This window comes from Mobula birostris, chromosome 19 (genome assembly GCF_030028105.1).
Source record: "Mobula birostris isolate sMobBir1 chromosome 19, sMobBir1.hap1, whole genome shotgun sequence".
NCBI lineage: Eukaryota > Metazoa > Chordata > Chondrichthyes > Myliobatiformes > Myliobatidae > Mobula > Mobula birostris.
Window position 1 is genome coordinate 14,173,482 of NC_092388.1, and position 15,431 is coordinate 14,188,912.

Here is a 15,431-nt window from a genome sequence, read left to right on the forward strand (position 1 = left end):
TTCACGAGAATGATTCCGGGAATGAAAGGGTACCATATGAGGGACATCTGGCAGCTCTTGGGCTGTATTCCCTGGAGTTCAGGAGAATGGTGGGGGGTGGATCTCATAGAACCATTCCAGATGTTAAAAGGCCTGAACAGATTAGATATGGCAAAGTTATTTCCTATGGTAGGGGAGTCTAGGACAAGAGGGCATGACTTCAGGATTGAAGGACGTCCATTTAGAACAGAGGTGGGGAGAAATTACTTTAGTCAGTGGGTGGTAGATCTGCGGAATTTGTTGCCACGAATGGCTGTGGAGGCCAAGTCATTGGGTGGATTTAAGGCAGAGATAGATAGGTTCTCGATTAGCCAGGGCATGAAAGGGTATGGGGAGAAGGCAGGGGAGTGGGGATGACTGAAAGAATAGGATCAGCCCATGATTGAATGGTGGAGCAGACCCGATGGGCTGAATAGCCTACTTCTGCTCCTATATCTTATGGTCTTGTTTACAGTACTCTAATCATGGGACAACTTACAATGACCAATTAACCTAATAACTGGTACATCTTTGGACTATGGGAGGAAACTGGAGCACCCAGAGGAAACCCACGTGGTCGAGCGGAGAACATACAAACTCCTTACAGGTGGCGCTGGAATTGAACTCTGAACTCCAGAACATCCTGGGCTTTAATGGTGTCGTGGTAACCACTATGCTACTGTGGTGCCCCATTTTGTGTGTTTTATATACAAATCATTGGCACAGAATCAGATTTCTAAGACTCTTTGGCAATATTGCAGGAGCGCTTTCACCATGCACTGCAGCAGTAAAGGCCCTCAGGAACAGCTAACAATGGGCACTAAATGTGGTCTATCAAGATCATCTACATTAAGAAGCACCTCGAAACATGGTCACAGCGATTCAACAGCAGAGCCCAAACCTGTGATTTCTACCACCATGAAGGACAGGGACTGCAATGGCTGGGATCTCACAACCTGCAGGTTCCACTTCAAGTCACATACCACCAGGCTCAAGAACAGCTTCTACCCTGCACTTATAAGACTATTGAATGGTACCCTCGTTTAATAAGGTAGACTGTGGACCTCTCAATTAAACTTGTTATAATCTTCCACCTTATTGTCTACCTGCACTGAACTTTCTCTAGCAGCTACACTTTATTCTACATTCTGTTATTATTGAAAAAGAAACATTAGATGAGCTCTATTTGTCACATGCACATTGAAACATGTGACAAATGGAAACATGTGAAGCATGAAACCCACAAGGGAGGAGAAGATGGCGACGCGACGCAGCGTGCGCAGCCTCTCTGGTGAAGTGATATTATATTTGTTAAATAGGGGCCGTGCACCATTCTGATTTGATGGAGACAGACGTGAGAAGCACGGGGGAACATCTGGAGAAACTTCTGAAATGCCCGCTTCGCTGCTGCTGCTACTGTGCGATCCAGAATCCCCGGAGGGAAGGCCACAAATCCTCGGCTTTGCCTATTGCCTGTTGCCGGGGCCGGGGTCGAAGCGCTCGGCAGAGATGGTGCTCGGTGCTCGAAGCGCTCGGCAGAGATGGTGCTCGGTGTCGGAGGCTCAAAGTTTTCAGACGACTCAGAGTTGGACTGTGGTCGGGTGCTTCCAGGGTGCTGCATCGGCAAGTTTGCGGCACTGGACGTTCATGGCAGGGAGAGTTTTTCTTCCTTCTACCGTCTGCGTGAGATGATGGGACTTTCGAGAGACTTTGAACTTTTTTTACTGTGCCCATGGCCTGTTCTTCATCAAGTTACGGTATTGCTTGCACTGTTGTAACTATATCTTATAATTATGTGGCTTTTGTCAGTTTTTCAGTCTTGGTTTGTCTTGTGTTTCTGTGATATCACACTGGAGGAACATTGTATCATTTCTTAATGCATGCATTACTAAATGACAATAAAAGAGGACTGTGTGTCCTCATAATTTAATCTAATCTGAACATACAGTGAAGCGTGTTTGCTTCAACAACCAACACAGTTCAAGGATGTGCTGGGGGCAGCCAGCAAGTGTTGCCATGTTTCTGGTGCCAACACAGCATACCCACGACTTACTAACCCTAACCCGAATGTCTTTGGAATGTGGGAGCAAATTCTCGGAAGAAACCCACAAGGTAGCAGGAAGAACATACAAACTCCTTACAGGCAGTGGCAGAAATTGAAGCCCGAATGCTGGTGAGGTAGAGCGTTGTGTTTGCTGCTCTGCTACGCTTGACTGCCTCAATGCATTGTGTAATGATTTGATCTGGATGAACGGTTTGCAAGACAAGCTTTTCACTATATATCATTACATTTGACGATAATATACCAACTTGAAATCCATTTCCTTCCTGACGTGGAAATAGATCGTCAGACCTCGTCCCAAATCTGGAATTCCTACCGACTGGGAGAATGGAAAGACTTTCCCCAGAATAGACAATAGGCCATTCGGCCCTTCGAGCCAGCACCGCCATTCACTGTGATCATGGCTGATTATCCACAATCAGTATCCAGTTCCTGCCTTATCCCCATAACCTTTGATTCTGCTATCTTTAAGAGCTCTATCCATCTCTTTCTTGAAAGCATCCAGAGACTTGGCCTCCACAGCCTTCTGGGGCAGAGCATTCCATATATCCACCACTCTCTGAGTGAAAAGGTTTTTCCTCAACTCCGTTCTAAATGGCCTACCCCTTATTCTTAAACTGTGGCCTCTGATTCTGGACTCACCCATCAGCGGGAACATGCTTCCTGCCTCCAGCGTGTCCAATCCCTTAATAATCTTATATGTTTCAATAAGATCCCCTCTCAGCCTTCTAAATTCCAGAGTATACAAGCCCAGTCACTCCAATTTTTCAACATATGACAGTCCCGCCATCCAGGGAATTAACCTTGTGAACCTACGCTGTACTCCCTCAATAGCAAGAATGTCCTTCCTCAAATTTGGAGACCAAAACTGCACACAGTACTCCAGCTGTGGTCTCACCAGGGCCCTGTACAGCTGCAGAAGGACCTCTTTGCTCTGAAGGAATGCAGTGGTTCAGGAAGGCTGAACACCACTACCTTCTCAAGGGCAGTCAGAGATAAACAGTGGATGCTGACCTTGGCACTGATCCCAGGCTCTGCAAAAGTACATTGAAAAATTCTAGTTCTATACAATGAATGAAGCTATCTATGATTATCAAACACAAAATGTTGGAAGAACTCAGCAGGTCAGGCAGCATCTATAGAGAGGAATAAGCAGTCAATGTTTTGGGCCAAGACCCTTCATTACGATTAGATTGCTCTGGATTTCCAGCATCTGCAGAATCTCTTGTGTTTATTCAAACATCCAATTTAAAACTCTTTCTACTTAGGAAGGAACAAAATTTTTTGATCCTCCTCTTTTCAGTAGCCTCCGAATTTCATGTGTCATCCCACACCGTAGCAGGGACCCTTTTAAGGAAGTTAATGTTTAGATTTTGAGTGAGATCAGGATCCTCCCACAGCATTAACAGTTCGCTACCACTCTCTGTCAACTACCTTCTCAATGAGATCAGATCAAAGAATTTTTCAATTACAGTAAACACCCCATTCTCGTCTGTTCTGACTACTCATCTAAGAACTGTGACACTTGTGAAATCATCCTTCAACATAGTCAATTACTTCAGGGAAAGCAAACAGCAAAATTGTAAAAATAGAAAAAAAAAGGCACCAGCCGACATCTTGAAATAAACAGAACTATTTGTTTGCCTTTAATCATATTATGAATGCTGTTGGAAAAATTGATATTGTAGCAAATACTTGTATCACTTCATAAATAGCTTGGGTGACGCTAATTAAAAATCCTTTCTTGTGCCTTTTAAAATATACAAAATAGTGTTCTTTATTGCATCTAGATATCATGATTTTGTTTGGAGAAGGAATGGCTGGTCACATTGAAACCAATGCACAATAGAGCCTTGCTGTACCCAGATCCCTCATAAAAAATATACCGAACTGCCAGTTTAGTATATCAATCCTCCAGTGGAAAATTTTCTAATCCAGCCTCTGTAGGTCATACAACTTTGGAATGGTTTAAGATGGCCCACTTGTCTCTTTTGAATGTCGTCCTATTTATGTTGAATCAGATTTATTGGAAATGATTCCCCCATGTTTTATTTCCAAATTACTTGTGCATGACAGCTCTAATGTTGAAATTATAAATGTCATAAGTCTGTTTGAGCTGTGGACCAACTGTTCTCCTGGCAGAACTCAAGTGTGGTGCCCTCTTTATCAAGAAAAGGCCTTTGACACCCATCATGTAGGCTGAGTCATAAAAACCTGAGAACAATAGCGCAGCATGGCCAGCACCCATTGAACAGGACTGCACTTCAAACCAGCAGCCTGGGGGAAGGGTGTGAAAGCATGTTTCGTTTTGGGAAAAGAACAGCTTGGCTAAAATTGCCATATTTAACATTTATTTCAAGTTCAACTTTATTGCCATTCAACCACATACAGCTGAACAAAATATTCTTCTTAGGGGGCCAAGGTGCAAAAGATATAGTCACACACAACACACATGGTTAGGAACCAGCACACACTCACAAAATAGTATTAGCACAAGTCCCTGAGAGGCCTGGCCTGAAGATTAACCAGTTCATGGGATAGGTTGACATACAGTGGGAGATGTATATTTATGTAAGTCTGTATAATTGTCACGATCTGTGCTGGCAATATCAGAACCCAAGTGCGGAGGAATGAAAGACTCTGATGTAGTGATGGCAACTAGAGTTTATTCATAATAATTCCAAAAGAACATCGGGGGCTTGGCCGAGCGAAACCATGAGAAGTAACATTCTCAAAACTAGGACCCCGTGATTGTGCTACTGGGGAATCCAGTTAAATAATACAGGTAACCACAGAAACCCTGAGCCTATCAAAATAAACTTAACAAGCTTAAGTAGAAGGCACCAGGAGACCACATTACAAAGGGTATGTCACTGGAGAAAAACACAAGGAACTCTAAATGATTCATGACTATCGTTAAACAACAATGAACTAGTTCAGGTGTTCTGAAGATCTCAGCGCCCAATGCTCTCTGGCGCCCCACACAGGCCTAAAATACTCATTACAATAATGTTAATGGCACAATTATAATAAAACAAGCAGGGTGATGTGTCATGAACGACTTGTGGGTGGAAATCAAACACTTTCTGCCAGGAATCTCTCCATGTTACTTCACAAGAATAATTTATTGTTATCTTCACCTCAGCGACAAGATATAAACCTACCAGAAGCTGGCCAGCAAAACAGGTGAAGAGGATGAAAACGAGAACGAGGAAAGCAGTTCCAAAGGAAATCGCAAGAACAGGCGTCCTGGAACAAATCAAAACATTCTATTTAATAAATAGAATGCATTCTTGATGAATTACACACATCAACATTATCAGAATTAGCAAAGACATATTTCAGTTTTTGCCAGCTATCAAGTCTAAAAATATCACAAGTATATGAACTGCAGCTACTTTTGACATTTCCAGTGCTACATAACAAACCCAACAAGAGGCAATGAGACATTAAGAAATGAAATAAAATTGAGAAATACAACCTCTAATATTTTGCACAGCCGCCGCAGCGGGCACAACTCGAGAGCCCAGTGTGTTGAAGCAACTGTGTAGATTTTGCAGTCAAGAATGGAGTTTGAATTCACAGTGGTTTAACTCAGGGCTGAGATTGATAGGAAATGGGGTAGCATTACTTACTAAATCACTACACTGCAGTGATGTTATTTCCAAGTCTATTATTTTCCTTGTGTTTCTAATCTCAGCCACCTCGGGAAAATGATAACCCGAAATCCTGCCCATCAAAAGAGGGAAAACTTAGCAATAAAACACATCTAGTACCTTCAAGAAATTAATTCATTCATGCCCGGGTGGAGGCTGAACCTTGGATTGCACATAGCTTTTGTCATGATTAATCATGGCATTAATAAAAAAGATAAAGTGGATACAATCAGTTAGGTTCATTGACCCTGCTAACATGTACTGCAGAGTCAAATCTGTAACATAAAAGACTTTATTTGTTACATGAACCTTAGGTTAAGTGTTCTGCAAATTCGTGTATACAGAGATAAAATGATTGGTATGGTAGCCTATTATCTGGGATGGATTATTATCCAGCATCCTGAACTGTTGATCTGAAGGTGTGAGTATGAGTCCCACATCACAGTTACAAAGCGTAAACTCCTGTAACTAAACACACCAGGAATACTAAAAAAGTTCAGCAATGATAACAGTGAAACCACCAGAATGGTAATAAAATCTATCTGTTTACTAATATCCTTTAGGGAAAAAAAAAGATCTGAAATTTCTTTTTGGTCTCGCCTGTATGTGAGTCCAAACCTACTGATATGGCTGACTTCTGAAATGGGTCAGAAAGTTACTCATTTCAATGAGCAATAAATGCTGGTTCTCTTAGCAATATCCGTACCTGGTGAATGAATATAAATTGTAGAAAATATGTATTAATATACTGTATTACAGAATCAAATGCCTAGAAGTATACAAAACAGGAACAACATTATCAGTCAATTTTGATTATTGCTGAATGAAAACCGAAGTCAAAAGAAATCATGTATACAAGGTCACAAACTGGAGAAAATCTGCAGATGCTGGAAATCCAAAGTAACACACATAAAATGCTGGAGGAACTCAGCAGGTCAGACAGCATCTATGGAAAAGAGTAAACAGTCGATATTTCGGGCTGAAACCCTTCATTAGGACTATATATTTATAAATATTCAAATATTTATATGTACAAGGCAATAATGAAAATATAGTTTTGAAGCATCATTAAATACTTGCTTTCTGATTATTAAAAATGACAGTGTTGATGTTTTTTTAACTTGTAAAGAGTTTTATACTTCAACTTTGCACCTTTACAACTATTATAGAAATAATGTATTTCTCCATTATTATGTATCACTTGGCATGTGACCAAGTGGTTAAGGCGTCAGTCTAGTGATCTGAAGGTCGCTAGTTCGAGCCTCAGCTGAGGCAGCGTGTTGTGTCCTTGAGCAAGGCACTTAACCACATGTTGCTCTGCGACGACACCAGTGCCAAGCTGTATCGGCTCTAGTGCCCTTCCCTTGGACAACATCGGTGTCGTGGGGAGGGGAGACTTGCAGCATGGGCAACTGCTGGTCTTCCATACAACCTTGCCCAGGCCTGCGCCCTAGAAACCTTCCAAGGTGCAAATCCATGGTCTCGCGAGACTAACGGATGCCTATGTATCATAGATCAGTCTTATGCAGAAAATCACCTTGACCAGCCTCCAGGGTCAGTGGAAACAGAATGGTAATGATTAATCAGTCTATCAAAACTTTTACTGAAACCTCAATGGCTACCCTGGCTCTGGGGCTGTTTCCTGGAGTAATGTCGGGAGGTAATTCGTGATTTATTAATTAACTTTTCTTGTCAGCCCAGGTGGCAAAAACAAAATTTAGTCACTGGGAAAAGCTTAAAATAGTGGTAATTTTTACTCTGATTTGACTTTATATTCACAGTAACAGATGAAGTTGTCCTTTATTGTCACTGGTGTTGACATTGGGTTTATTTATTTATTTATTTATTTATTCATTCATTTAGAGATACAGCACATTTCAGGTCCTTCTGGCCCAACGAGCCATGCTACCCATGGGGTGGGGTGGGAGGGGGAGGTGGGGCATTATCAGAAGTTTGAGAAATCAATGTTCATGCCATCAGGTTGGAGGCTACTCAGATGGAATATAAGTTGTTGCACCTCCAACCTCAGTATGGCCTCGTCACGACAGTAGAGGAGGCCACGGACTGACATGTCGGAATGAGAATGTCTATGAAAGATGTATTAATAAGTAGGCATCATGCATTTAATTAAAATTACATTTATATTATTTAAATTACATATCTCATATATTTAACTGTAAAGGATAATTTGTTTCCAAACAGCAAAGGAAGAAGAAGAAGGTCCAGATTTCCCTTGACAACACTGAGATATGGGTCGGTGGGCCGAGGCAGAATCATAGTCCTGTGCTGTACTCTATGACTATGAGGGCAAAAGTCAATGTAGAAGCCAGCTTATTTCTATACACGGGTACAGGACGGGTGCAATGAAAAACTTACCTGCAACAGCATCACAGACAGAATAAAGTCCTGATATTTCCTGACATTAATGAGTGATTAAATTCAAACCTCCTCAGAAACCCGCAAGGATTTATTTAAACTAATGATAGAAAATAGAATAGATTTAATTTAGAGTCTAAACTTTAGACCACTTTCGATGAAGATTAAAATGCTTTTGGGCCATTGGTGATTATCATAACCACTTCTTCTCCAGACAAGTAGAGGCCAGAGATGATTCAGGAATAGATAGGCAAATATGTGATGCCTGCAAAGAGATGAAATAAGCATTGCTTCTACCTAAAGGTCTGGGAGGTCAGCACAGCAGCCTCCATTGTTACTGGACTTCAGATTTTGTGAGCCATTTGATTTTGCACACTGACTATCTGTGATGCCCATGGCTTGTGAAAGATGGAGGCAATGCATTTTAGAGCTAAGCCGACGAGTGAAAGGAAGAAGGAATAATTCATCTTTCAAGCTGCAGCTTCGCTCTTAGAGTTAGAATCAGAACCAGGGATTATTGTTACTGACATAAATCATGAAATTTGTTGTTTTGCAGCAGCAGAGCAGCACAAGACATAAAAAATTGCTTGAAGACTCATAAATAAATAAGCAAACAGAGAGACAAACAAATAAATTAAAAAATATATATAGATAGATACACGTGTGTTGTTCTGCCAAGCATTGTGGGCATGCTATATTAGCATCAGAATATGTGGCAACACTTGCAGGCTGTCCCCAGCACATCCTAGTTGTGTTGGTTGTTGTGACGGGGTCCTGAATCATCCCTATGAACTGTGTTTTTGAAGAGAGAGAGAGAGTTATTTAACACAAATGCCTTGTTGTTGTTAGAGAGAGAGAGAGAGACGAAGATGGCTTTGAGGTGGTGTTCTGGTTTCTCGGCAGCATGTTTACACTTTTGCAAGGACACTGGCAGCTTCCAAGTTCTTACAAAGAGAGAAGGGAGGAGCTACTTGATGGACAGCTGGTGTTCAGCACAGTGAGATAAATAGAAGGTCAGCTGATAGACCCACAGACACATGGTTTTGGACACTGAATGAGCTTTGTTGTGCCCACAGAAAAAGTGGGTTTTGGAGGATCGATCAATGGCTCTCACAGTGTGAAAAGGGTGTGACCGGTGGGGAGTTACTTGTGTGTCCAACCCTCACCTGGGTTGATAGTTCCACCACAGGAGAATGGTTCCCTTTGTTGTGGTCACAGCCGGTGACTTCTAAAGGATTTCAGAGGACAATGGAAAGATCAACGGCATCAGCTCACCTGAAGACTCAAATCTCTCCCTCTCTCTCTCTCCATCACTACTCAACTCAATACCACGAACTGAACTGAACTTTACCCATCATCGTAAGACTATTTACCCCTAGAATTGAAGAAGCTTGGTTTTCACATATTTCCACACTTACTTATATATAATCATTGCTAACCTGTTTTATATATCTGCATTTATATTACTATATTGCGTAGTTACTAATAAATACCATTAGTTAATAGCAATACCGGACTCCAAAGTGTTTTCCATTTCTGCTGGTTCTTTAATCTGTCACGGGGTACGTGACAGTTGTAAACACAAACAGCACATTTCACTGTATGTTTTGATGCACAAGCGATAAATAAAACTGAATCTGAATCTAAAAACAGCGAGGAAGAAGCCTTCTACATTGACACTGTCCTCTGTTGCCTGTCTTCTCCCACCATTCCATGAGCAAATAACTTGGAGAGTGATTTGATGCAGGGCCTAAAGGCGCCTTTCAAACGGGTCCGTCCTTAATGTGGGAGAACAAAATGGAGAGCCAGGAATTCACCTTCGTCTCGTTGCCATGGCAACCCTCATCTGTGCCTGTTGGAGGTGCTAGCACTCTCTCCCCTGTATCGGTGGAAAGGTCCTCCTGTCTCAGAGAAATGTGAAAGAATGGAGAAATGGCATTCTCATATTTCATGTACGTTAATACATTCGCGTACACTTACTTCGGCAAGACCAGAACCTGAACGATGAAGATGCAGGAAAATATGAGGCAAGCGCAGGTGACGTAGTACTTGAAGGCTGGAAGTGGAGTTGCTCGATACTGTAATAATTCACAAAAAATAAATTAATGAATGATCTGCTACAAATTTCCAACATTCACTTGACAGCAAGCTGATGTTTTTCAACTAGAATGGCACCCACATATCCATGGATGAACCTGGAGCATAAAAGAATTTGAAAAATATTTCCAAGCATCGGCAGTTGACCTGTATCAGCAGAATTGGAATGGTGGTAATTTGTCCTGTTAGTGTTTGTCCAACAAATGCCATGTAGGAGCTAATGGCAGGAAGTTTTCACTGATTATTAAGTATGTCTGTGCAGAATAAATAGATGGCTGTGTAATTTAGTTTTGTAAAATTTAATTTTAAATGCAAACATATGTACGTACAAGTGGAACATAAGTTTTAAATAATAAAAGAGAGGTCATACATATCTTTAAGAAACTATTGAGGGGTTAAATTGGATTTTATGTAGTCTATTAAATGCTATGCAACCAACTGAGCTTCGAAAACAGGGCTTGAAATGTCCATATGTATTTCTATTTACAAAGGGTTTGTGCAATGAACCTAACTAATTGCTAGCAGTATGCAGAGCAGTGAATGAAATTATTTATCAGCTTACAACACTGACAGAATTAGTTCTGCTATTTGCTAGTTCCACTTTCCAGCTAACAGCTTTTCTCAACCATGCGCAGTTGAACGTGACCCTGAAATCGGCGAAGCTGTTGCCTTACAGGTGGAATGGCAGCGGCTCAGGTGATGGTTTACAGCACCAGTGATCGTTGCGTTCCTGCCGCTCTCTGTAAGGAGATCGTACGTTCTCCCTGTGACCACATGGCTTTCTTCTAGGTATTTCCACATTCTGAAGTTGCACAGAATAGAAAGTTCTGGATGTGCTATGGTGGTACCGGAAGCTTGCAGGCTGTCACCAGCACATCCTTGGACTGTGTTGGACATTGACCCATATGATTAATACACATACATTGAAACATACAGTGAAATGCATCGTTACGTTAACGATCTGCGCAAACCAAGGATGTGTGGAGGGCAGCCTGCAAGTGTCTGCACACATTCATTTGACTTAAAAGTTTTCGACCATAAGACACAGGAGCCCACCGAGTCTGTTCTGCCATTCAATTATGGTTGATCCTTTTCTCCCCCCCTCAGCCCCACTCCCCGGAACCTTTGATGCCGTGTCCAATCAGAAGCCTGTCAATCTCTGCCTTAAATACACCCAACAACCTGGCCTCCACAAGTTCCACAAATTCGCCACCCTCCGGTTAAAAAAATTTCTCTGTATCTCAGTTTTAAATGGACGCCCCTCTATCCTGAGGCTGTGCCCTCTTGTCCTAGACTCCCCCACCATGGGAAACATCCTTTCCACATCTACTCTGTCTAGGCCTTTCAAGATTTGAAAGGTTTCAAAGAGATCCCTCCTCATCCTTCTATATTCCAGTGAGTACAGACCCAGAGCCATCAAATGTTCCTCGTATGATAACCCTTTCATTCCTGGAATCATCCCTGTAAACTTCCTCTGAACCCTCTCCAATGCCAGCTCATCTTTTCTTAGATAAGGAGCCCAGAACTGTTCACAATACTCAAGGTGAGTCCTCACCAGTGCCTTATAAAGCCTCAGCATCACATCCCTGCTCTTGTATTATAGACCTCTTGAAATGAATGCAAACATTGCATTTGCCTTCCTCACCACTGACTCAGCCTGCGAGTTAACCTTTAGGATGTTCTGCACATGGACTCCCAAGTCCTTTTGCATCTCAGATTTTTGGATTTTTTTCCCATTTAGAAAATAGTCTGCACAGTTATTTCTTCTACCAAAGTGCATGACCATGCATTTTCCAACATTGTATTTCATTTGCCACTTTCTTGCCCAGTCTCCTAATCTAAGTCCTTCTGAAGCTTGCCTGTTTCCTCAACACTTCCTGCATCTCCACCAACCTTCATATCCTCTGCAAACTTGGCAACAAAGCAATCTATTCCGTCATCTAAATCATTGATATACAGCGTAAAAAGAAGCTGTCCCATCACCAACCCCTGTGGAACACCTCTAGTCACTGGCAGCCAACCAGACAAGGATCTTTTTATGATTTTGATGTAGATGTTGAAAATCAAGCTAATGTCTTTAACTGAGGTGATCCAAACTATAAAGGGATTATAAATCTTTACAGATTAGGTGCTTGTTTTATTTTTGTCTTGCTGCTTGAGCAAATGTAAGTATTTTCATGTTTTTCTATTCCTATTTGAAGTTCAATACAACACACAGAAAATGCCAGAGGAAAGCTAATTTCAATGGATGCTGCCTGACCTGTTGAGTTTCTCCATCATTTTGTGTGTGTTGCTTTGAATTTCCAGCATCTGCAGAATCTCTTGTGTTTACGAAGTTCAATAGTCTGCAGGAAACGGTTAGGTTTGAAATGACTTATTTTGCCATACAAAGTAATGCACCTTACTGGAAGGAGGTGCCTCATGGAGTGCATGCTAGCATTTCCTTTGGCAATTGTAAATGAATGGCCAGGTGAGAGAGACCATGGGATGCAGAGTAAGAACACAAGAGATTCTGCAGATGCTGGAAATCCAAAGCAACACACATGAAATGCTGGAGGAACTCAGCAGGTCACGCTGCATCAAGGGAAATGGACAAAAAGTCAATATTTTGGACCAAGACTCTTCTTCAGAACTGGAAAGGAAGGAGGAAGATGCCAGAATAAAAAGGTTGGGGGGGGCGGGTATGGAAGCAGGATAGCTAGAAGCAGATGGGTGAAGCCAGGTGGTTAGGAAAGGTAAAGGGCAGGAGAGGATAAGCAGAGAGAACAGTTCCGAACGGTGGCAGGGGAGGGAAGGAGGGACGGTGGGGTGGTAGGCATGTGAGGTGGGGGAGGTGGTGACAGAGGTGAGAAGAAGATGTTCGGTGTGGAAAGGATGAGTGAGCCAGGGCTGCTCTCTTTGGAGTGAAGGAGGAGGAGAGACAACGACAGAGGTATATAGGATTATGAGAGGCATGGATAGTGGGGCCAGTAGCACCTTTTTCTCTGGCAGCAATGACTAATACCAGAAGACATCAGTTCAACATGGGTGGAGGAAACTTCAGAGAGGATGTCAGAGGAAGGAGTTTTACACAGAGAGTGGAAGGTTTCTGGAATGCAATGTCAGGGTGGTGGTAGAGGTTGATACAATAGGGACATTTAAGAGATCCTTAGATAGGCACATGGATGAAAGCAAAAACAGGGCTATGGGCTGTGTAGGAATTGAACCAGGAGTAGGCAAAAGGTCACAGGTTGAAGAGCTTGTACTATGCCACAACTGTTCTATGTTCTTTTCAAATATTTTTATTATTATTATCCAAAATTAACATAAGTACATCGAAGTAAGCAACACCTACAATGACTCAAGAAAAAAAACTTATTTTAAAGATTGAAAAAAATTTTGGTGATAAAAAAATAAACCCCTACTAAGCAAGAAAAGTGGGGAAAAAAAGAAACCCCATTAGGTGTTCAACCCCAGAGCCATGTGTCACACAAAAAGCTTCTAAAGATAAACATCAAACCGCCAGCAAGAAAAAAAAATGTACCAAAAATTTACAATTAGATCTGTTCTAATGGTCTATGTTCTAACATCCTTCAGCCTCTCAGCTGGACATATTTACCAGGAGAATAATAGCTTTAACTCAATTTCATCATTGGCTAAGGCTCAATATGATTTGCAATAATGGCTTGGAGTGAAAACTGTGAAATTGTGAAGTTATAACTGCAGGCTCCATACAGGCAAGCACATTTCTGTGTGTAAACAAGGAATCTAAGGTTTGATCTGGTGCTATGTGTTTGAAATCAGGGATGACATAAGAACGGAAGGAGTGAATATTGACTGATTGTTGATGGGTGCAATCAAATGAGCAGTGGAAGAGGCAAGCGGTGCAGTTGGTAGAAAATACCATTTGAAAATGGAGCTTTGCAAATTCATCTAAACTCACTTGACGTGTTCTTGTATCGTTTTCAAACTCCTTAATAAGATGCACTCCTGACTTTGTCCTTCATCATCATCATCACTCTGTGCAGTGTCGTATGACAGCATCAGAATGTGCCGTGTCATATGACATCATCATTGTGTGCCGTGTCGAATGACGTGGGCGATTATGGTCTTTCCATGACCATAATTATTCTTGGTAAATTTTTTTACAGAAATGTTTTGCCATTGTCTGCTTCCGGGCAGTGTCTTTGCAAGACGGGTGACCACAGCCATTATCAACATTCTTCAGAGCCTGGCATCAGTGGTCACAAAACCAGGACTTCTGATATAGGCGCTATACCTTGCCCAAGGGTGACCTGCAGGCTAGCAGAGGAAAGGAGTGCCCCACTCCTCCTTTGGTAGAGACGTATCTCCATCCCACCACCCCTTTAACCTCCACCGCCCTTTTTATTACTGCCTCCTTAGCTTGTGCTTCAAAGACCTTCTGCCCTCTTGTACATACAAGCCCTGGAAATGTTTCTGCATTCAGAAAGGCATATTAGACTAGTGACAGGTGATAGGCCCTGGTGCGCTTAAGTGTTAATCTTTCACGTTGAGTGATCACAAAGGCTGTCTCTCTGCTGGCATCACCATTGTGGCAGAAGTCAAAAGAGATTACAGGTGCTGGAATTCAGAATAAAAACCATAACACCTACGAGCAGATTTAGGCTATCTGGCCCAGCGAGTCTGCTCTGCCATTCCACTTTGACTGATTTCTTTTCCTTCTCAACCCCCATTCTCTTGCCTACTCACTGTAACCTTTGACAGCTTTACTAATCAAGAACAATCAAGAGTGGTAAGCGTAAAGGAGTTCTGTTCTGTTCTGGTTAACAATGGATGGTGCAATCCGGGTCATATTACGATCGAGGAACGTGTTTGTAGACCGGATATTGAACTTCTTGCTGTTGGACTCCGGCCATACTCCACCAAGATACAACACTGGGCATCACGGGAGGTTGTTCCTGCCTGTGGCCATCAAACTTTGCAGCTCCTCCGGTGGAGGGTCAGACACCCTGAGCCAATAGGCTGGTCCTGGACTTATTTCCATCTGGCATAGTTCGCATATTGTTGTTTGATTGTTTGTGGTTTTTGTATTGCTATATTTATGCTCTATTCTTGGTTGGTGCGGCTGTAACGAAACCCAATTTCCCTCGGGATGAATAAAGTATATCTGTCTATCTATATCAAGCTCTGCTTGAAGCATACCCAGTGGCTTGTCCTGCACAGCTGTCTCTAGCAATGAATTACACTCATTCACCACTATT

At 42.1% G+C, this 15,431-nt stretch overlaps 1 protein-coding gene across 1 annotated transcript in view; it reads right to left on the bottom strand.

Moving 5' to 3' along the window:
* Positions 1–15,431, bottom strand: part of LOC140212452 (adenylate cyclase type 2-like) — a 507,180-nt gene that overhangs the window by 62,745 nt on the left and 429,004 nt on the right. The window contains exons 15-16 of the mRNA XM_072283265.1: positions 10,093–10,190; positions 5,245–5,329 (exon numbers count right to left, since the gene is read on the bottom strand). Coding sequence (XP_072139366.1) covers positions 5,245–5,329; positions 10,093–10,190 — 183 coding nt within the window. The remainder of the gene's footprint in view (positions 1–5,244; positions 5,330–10,092; positions 10,191–15,431) is intronic.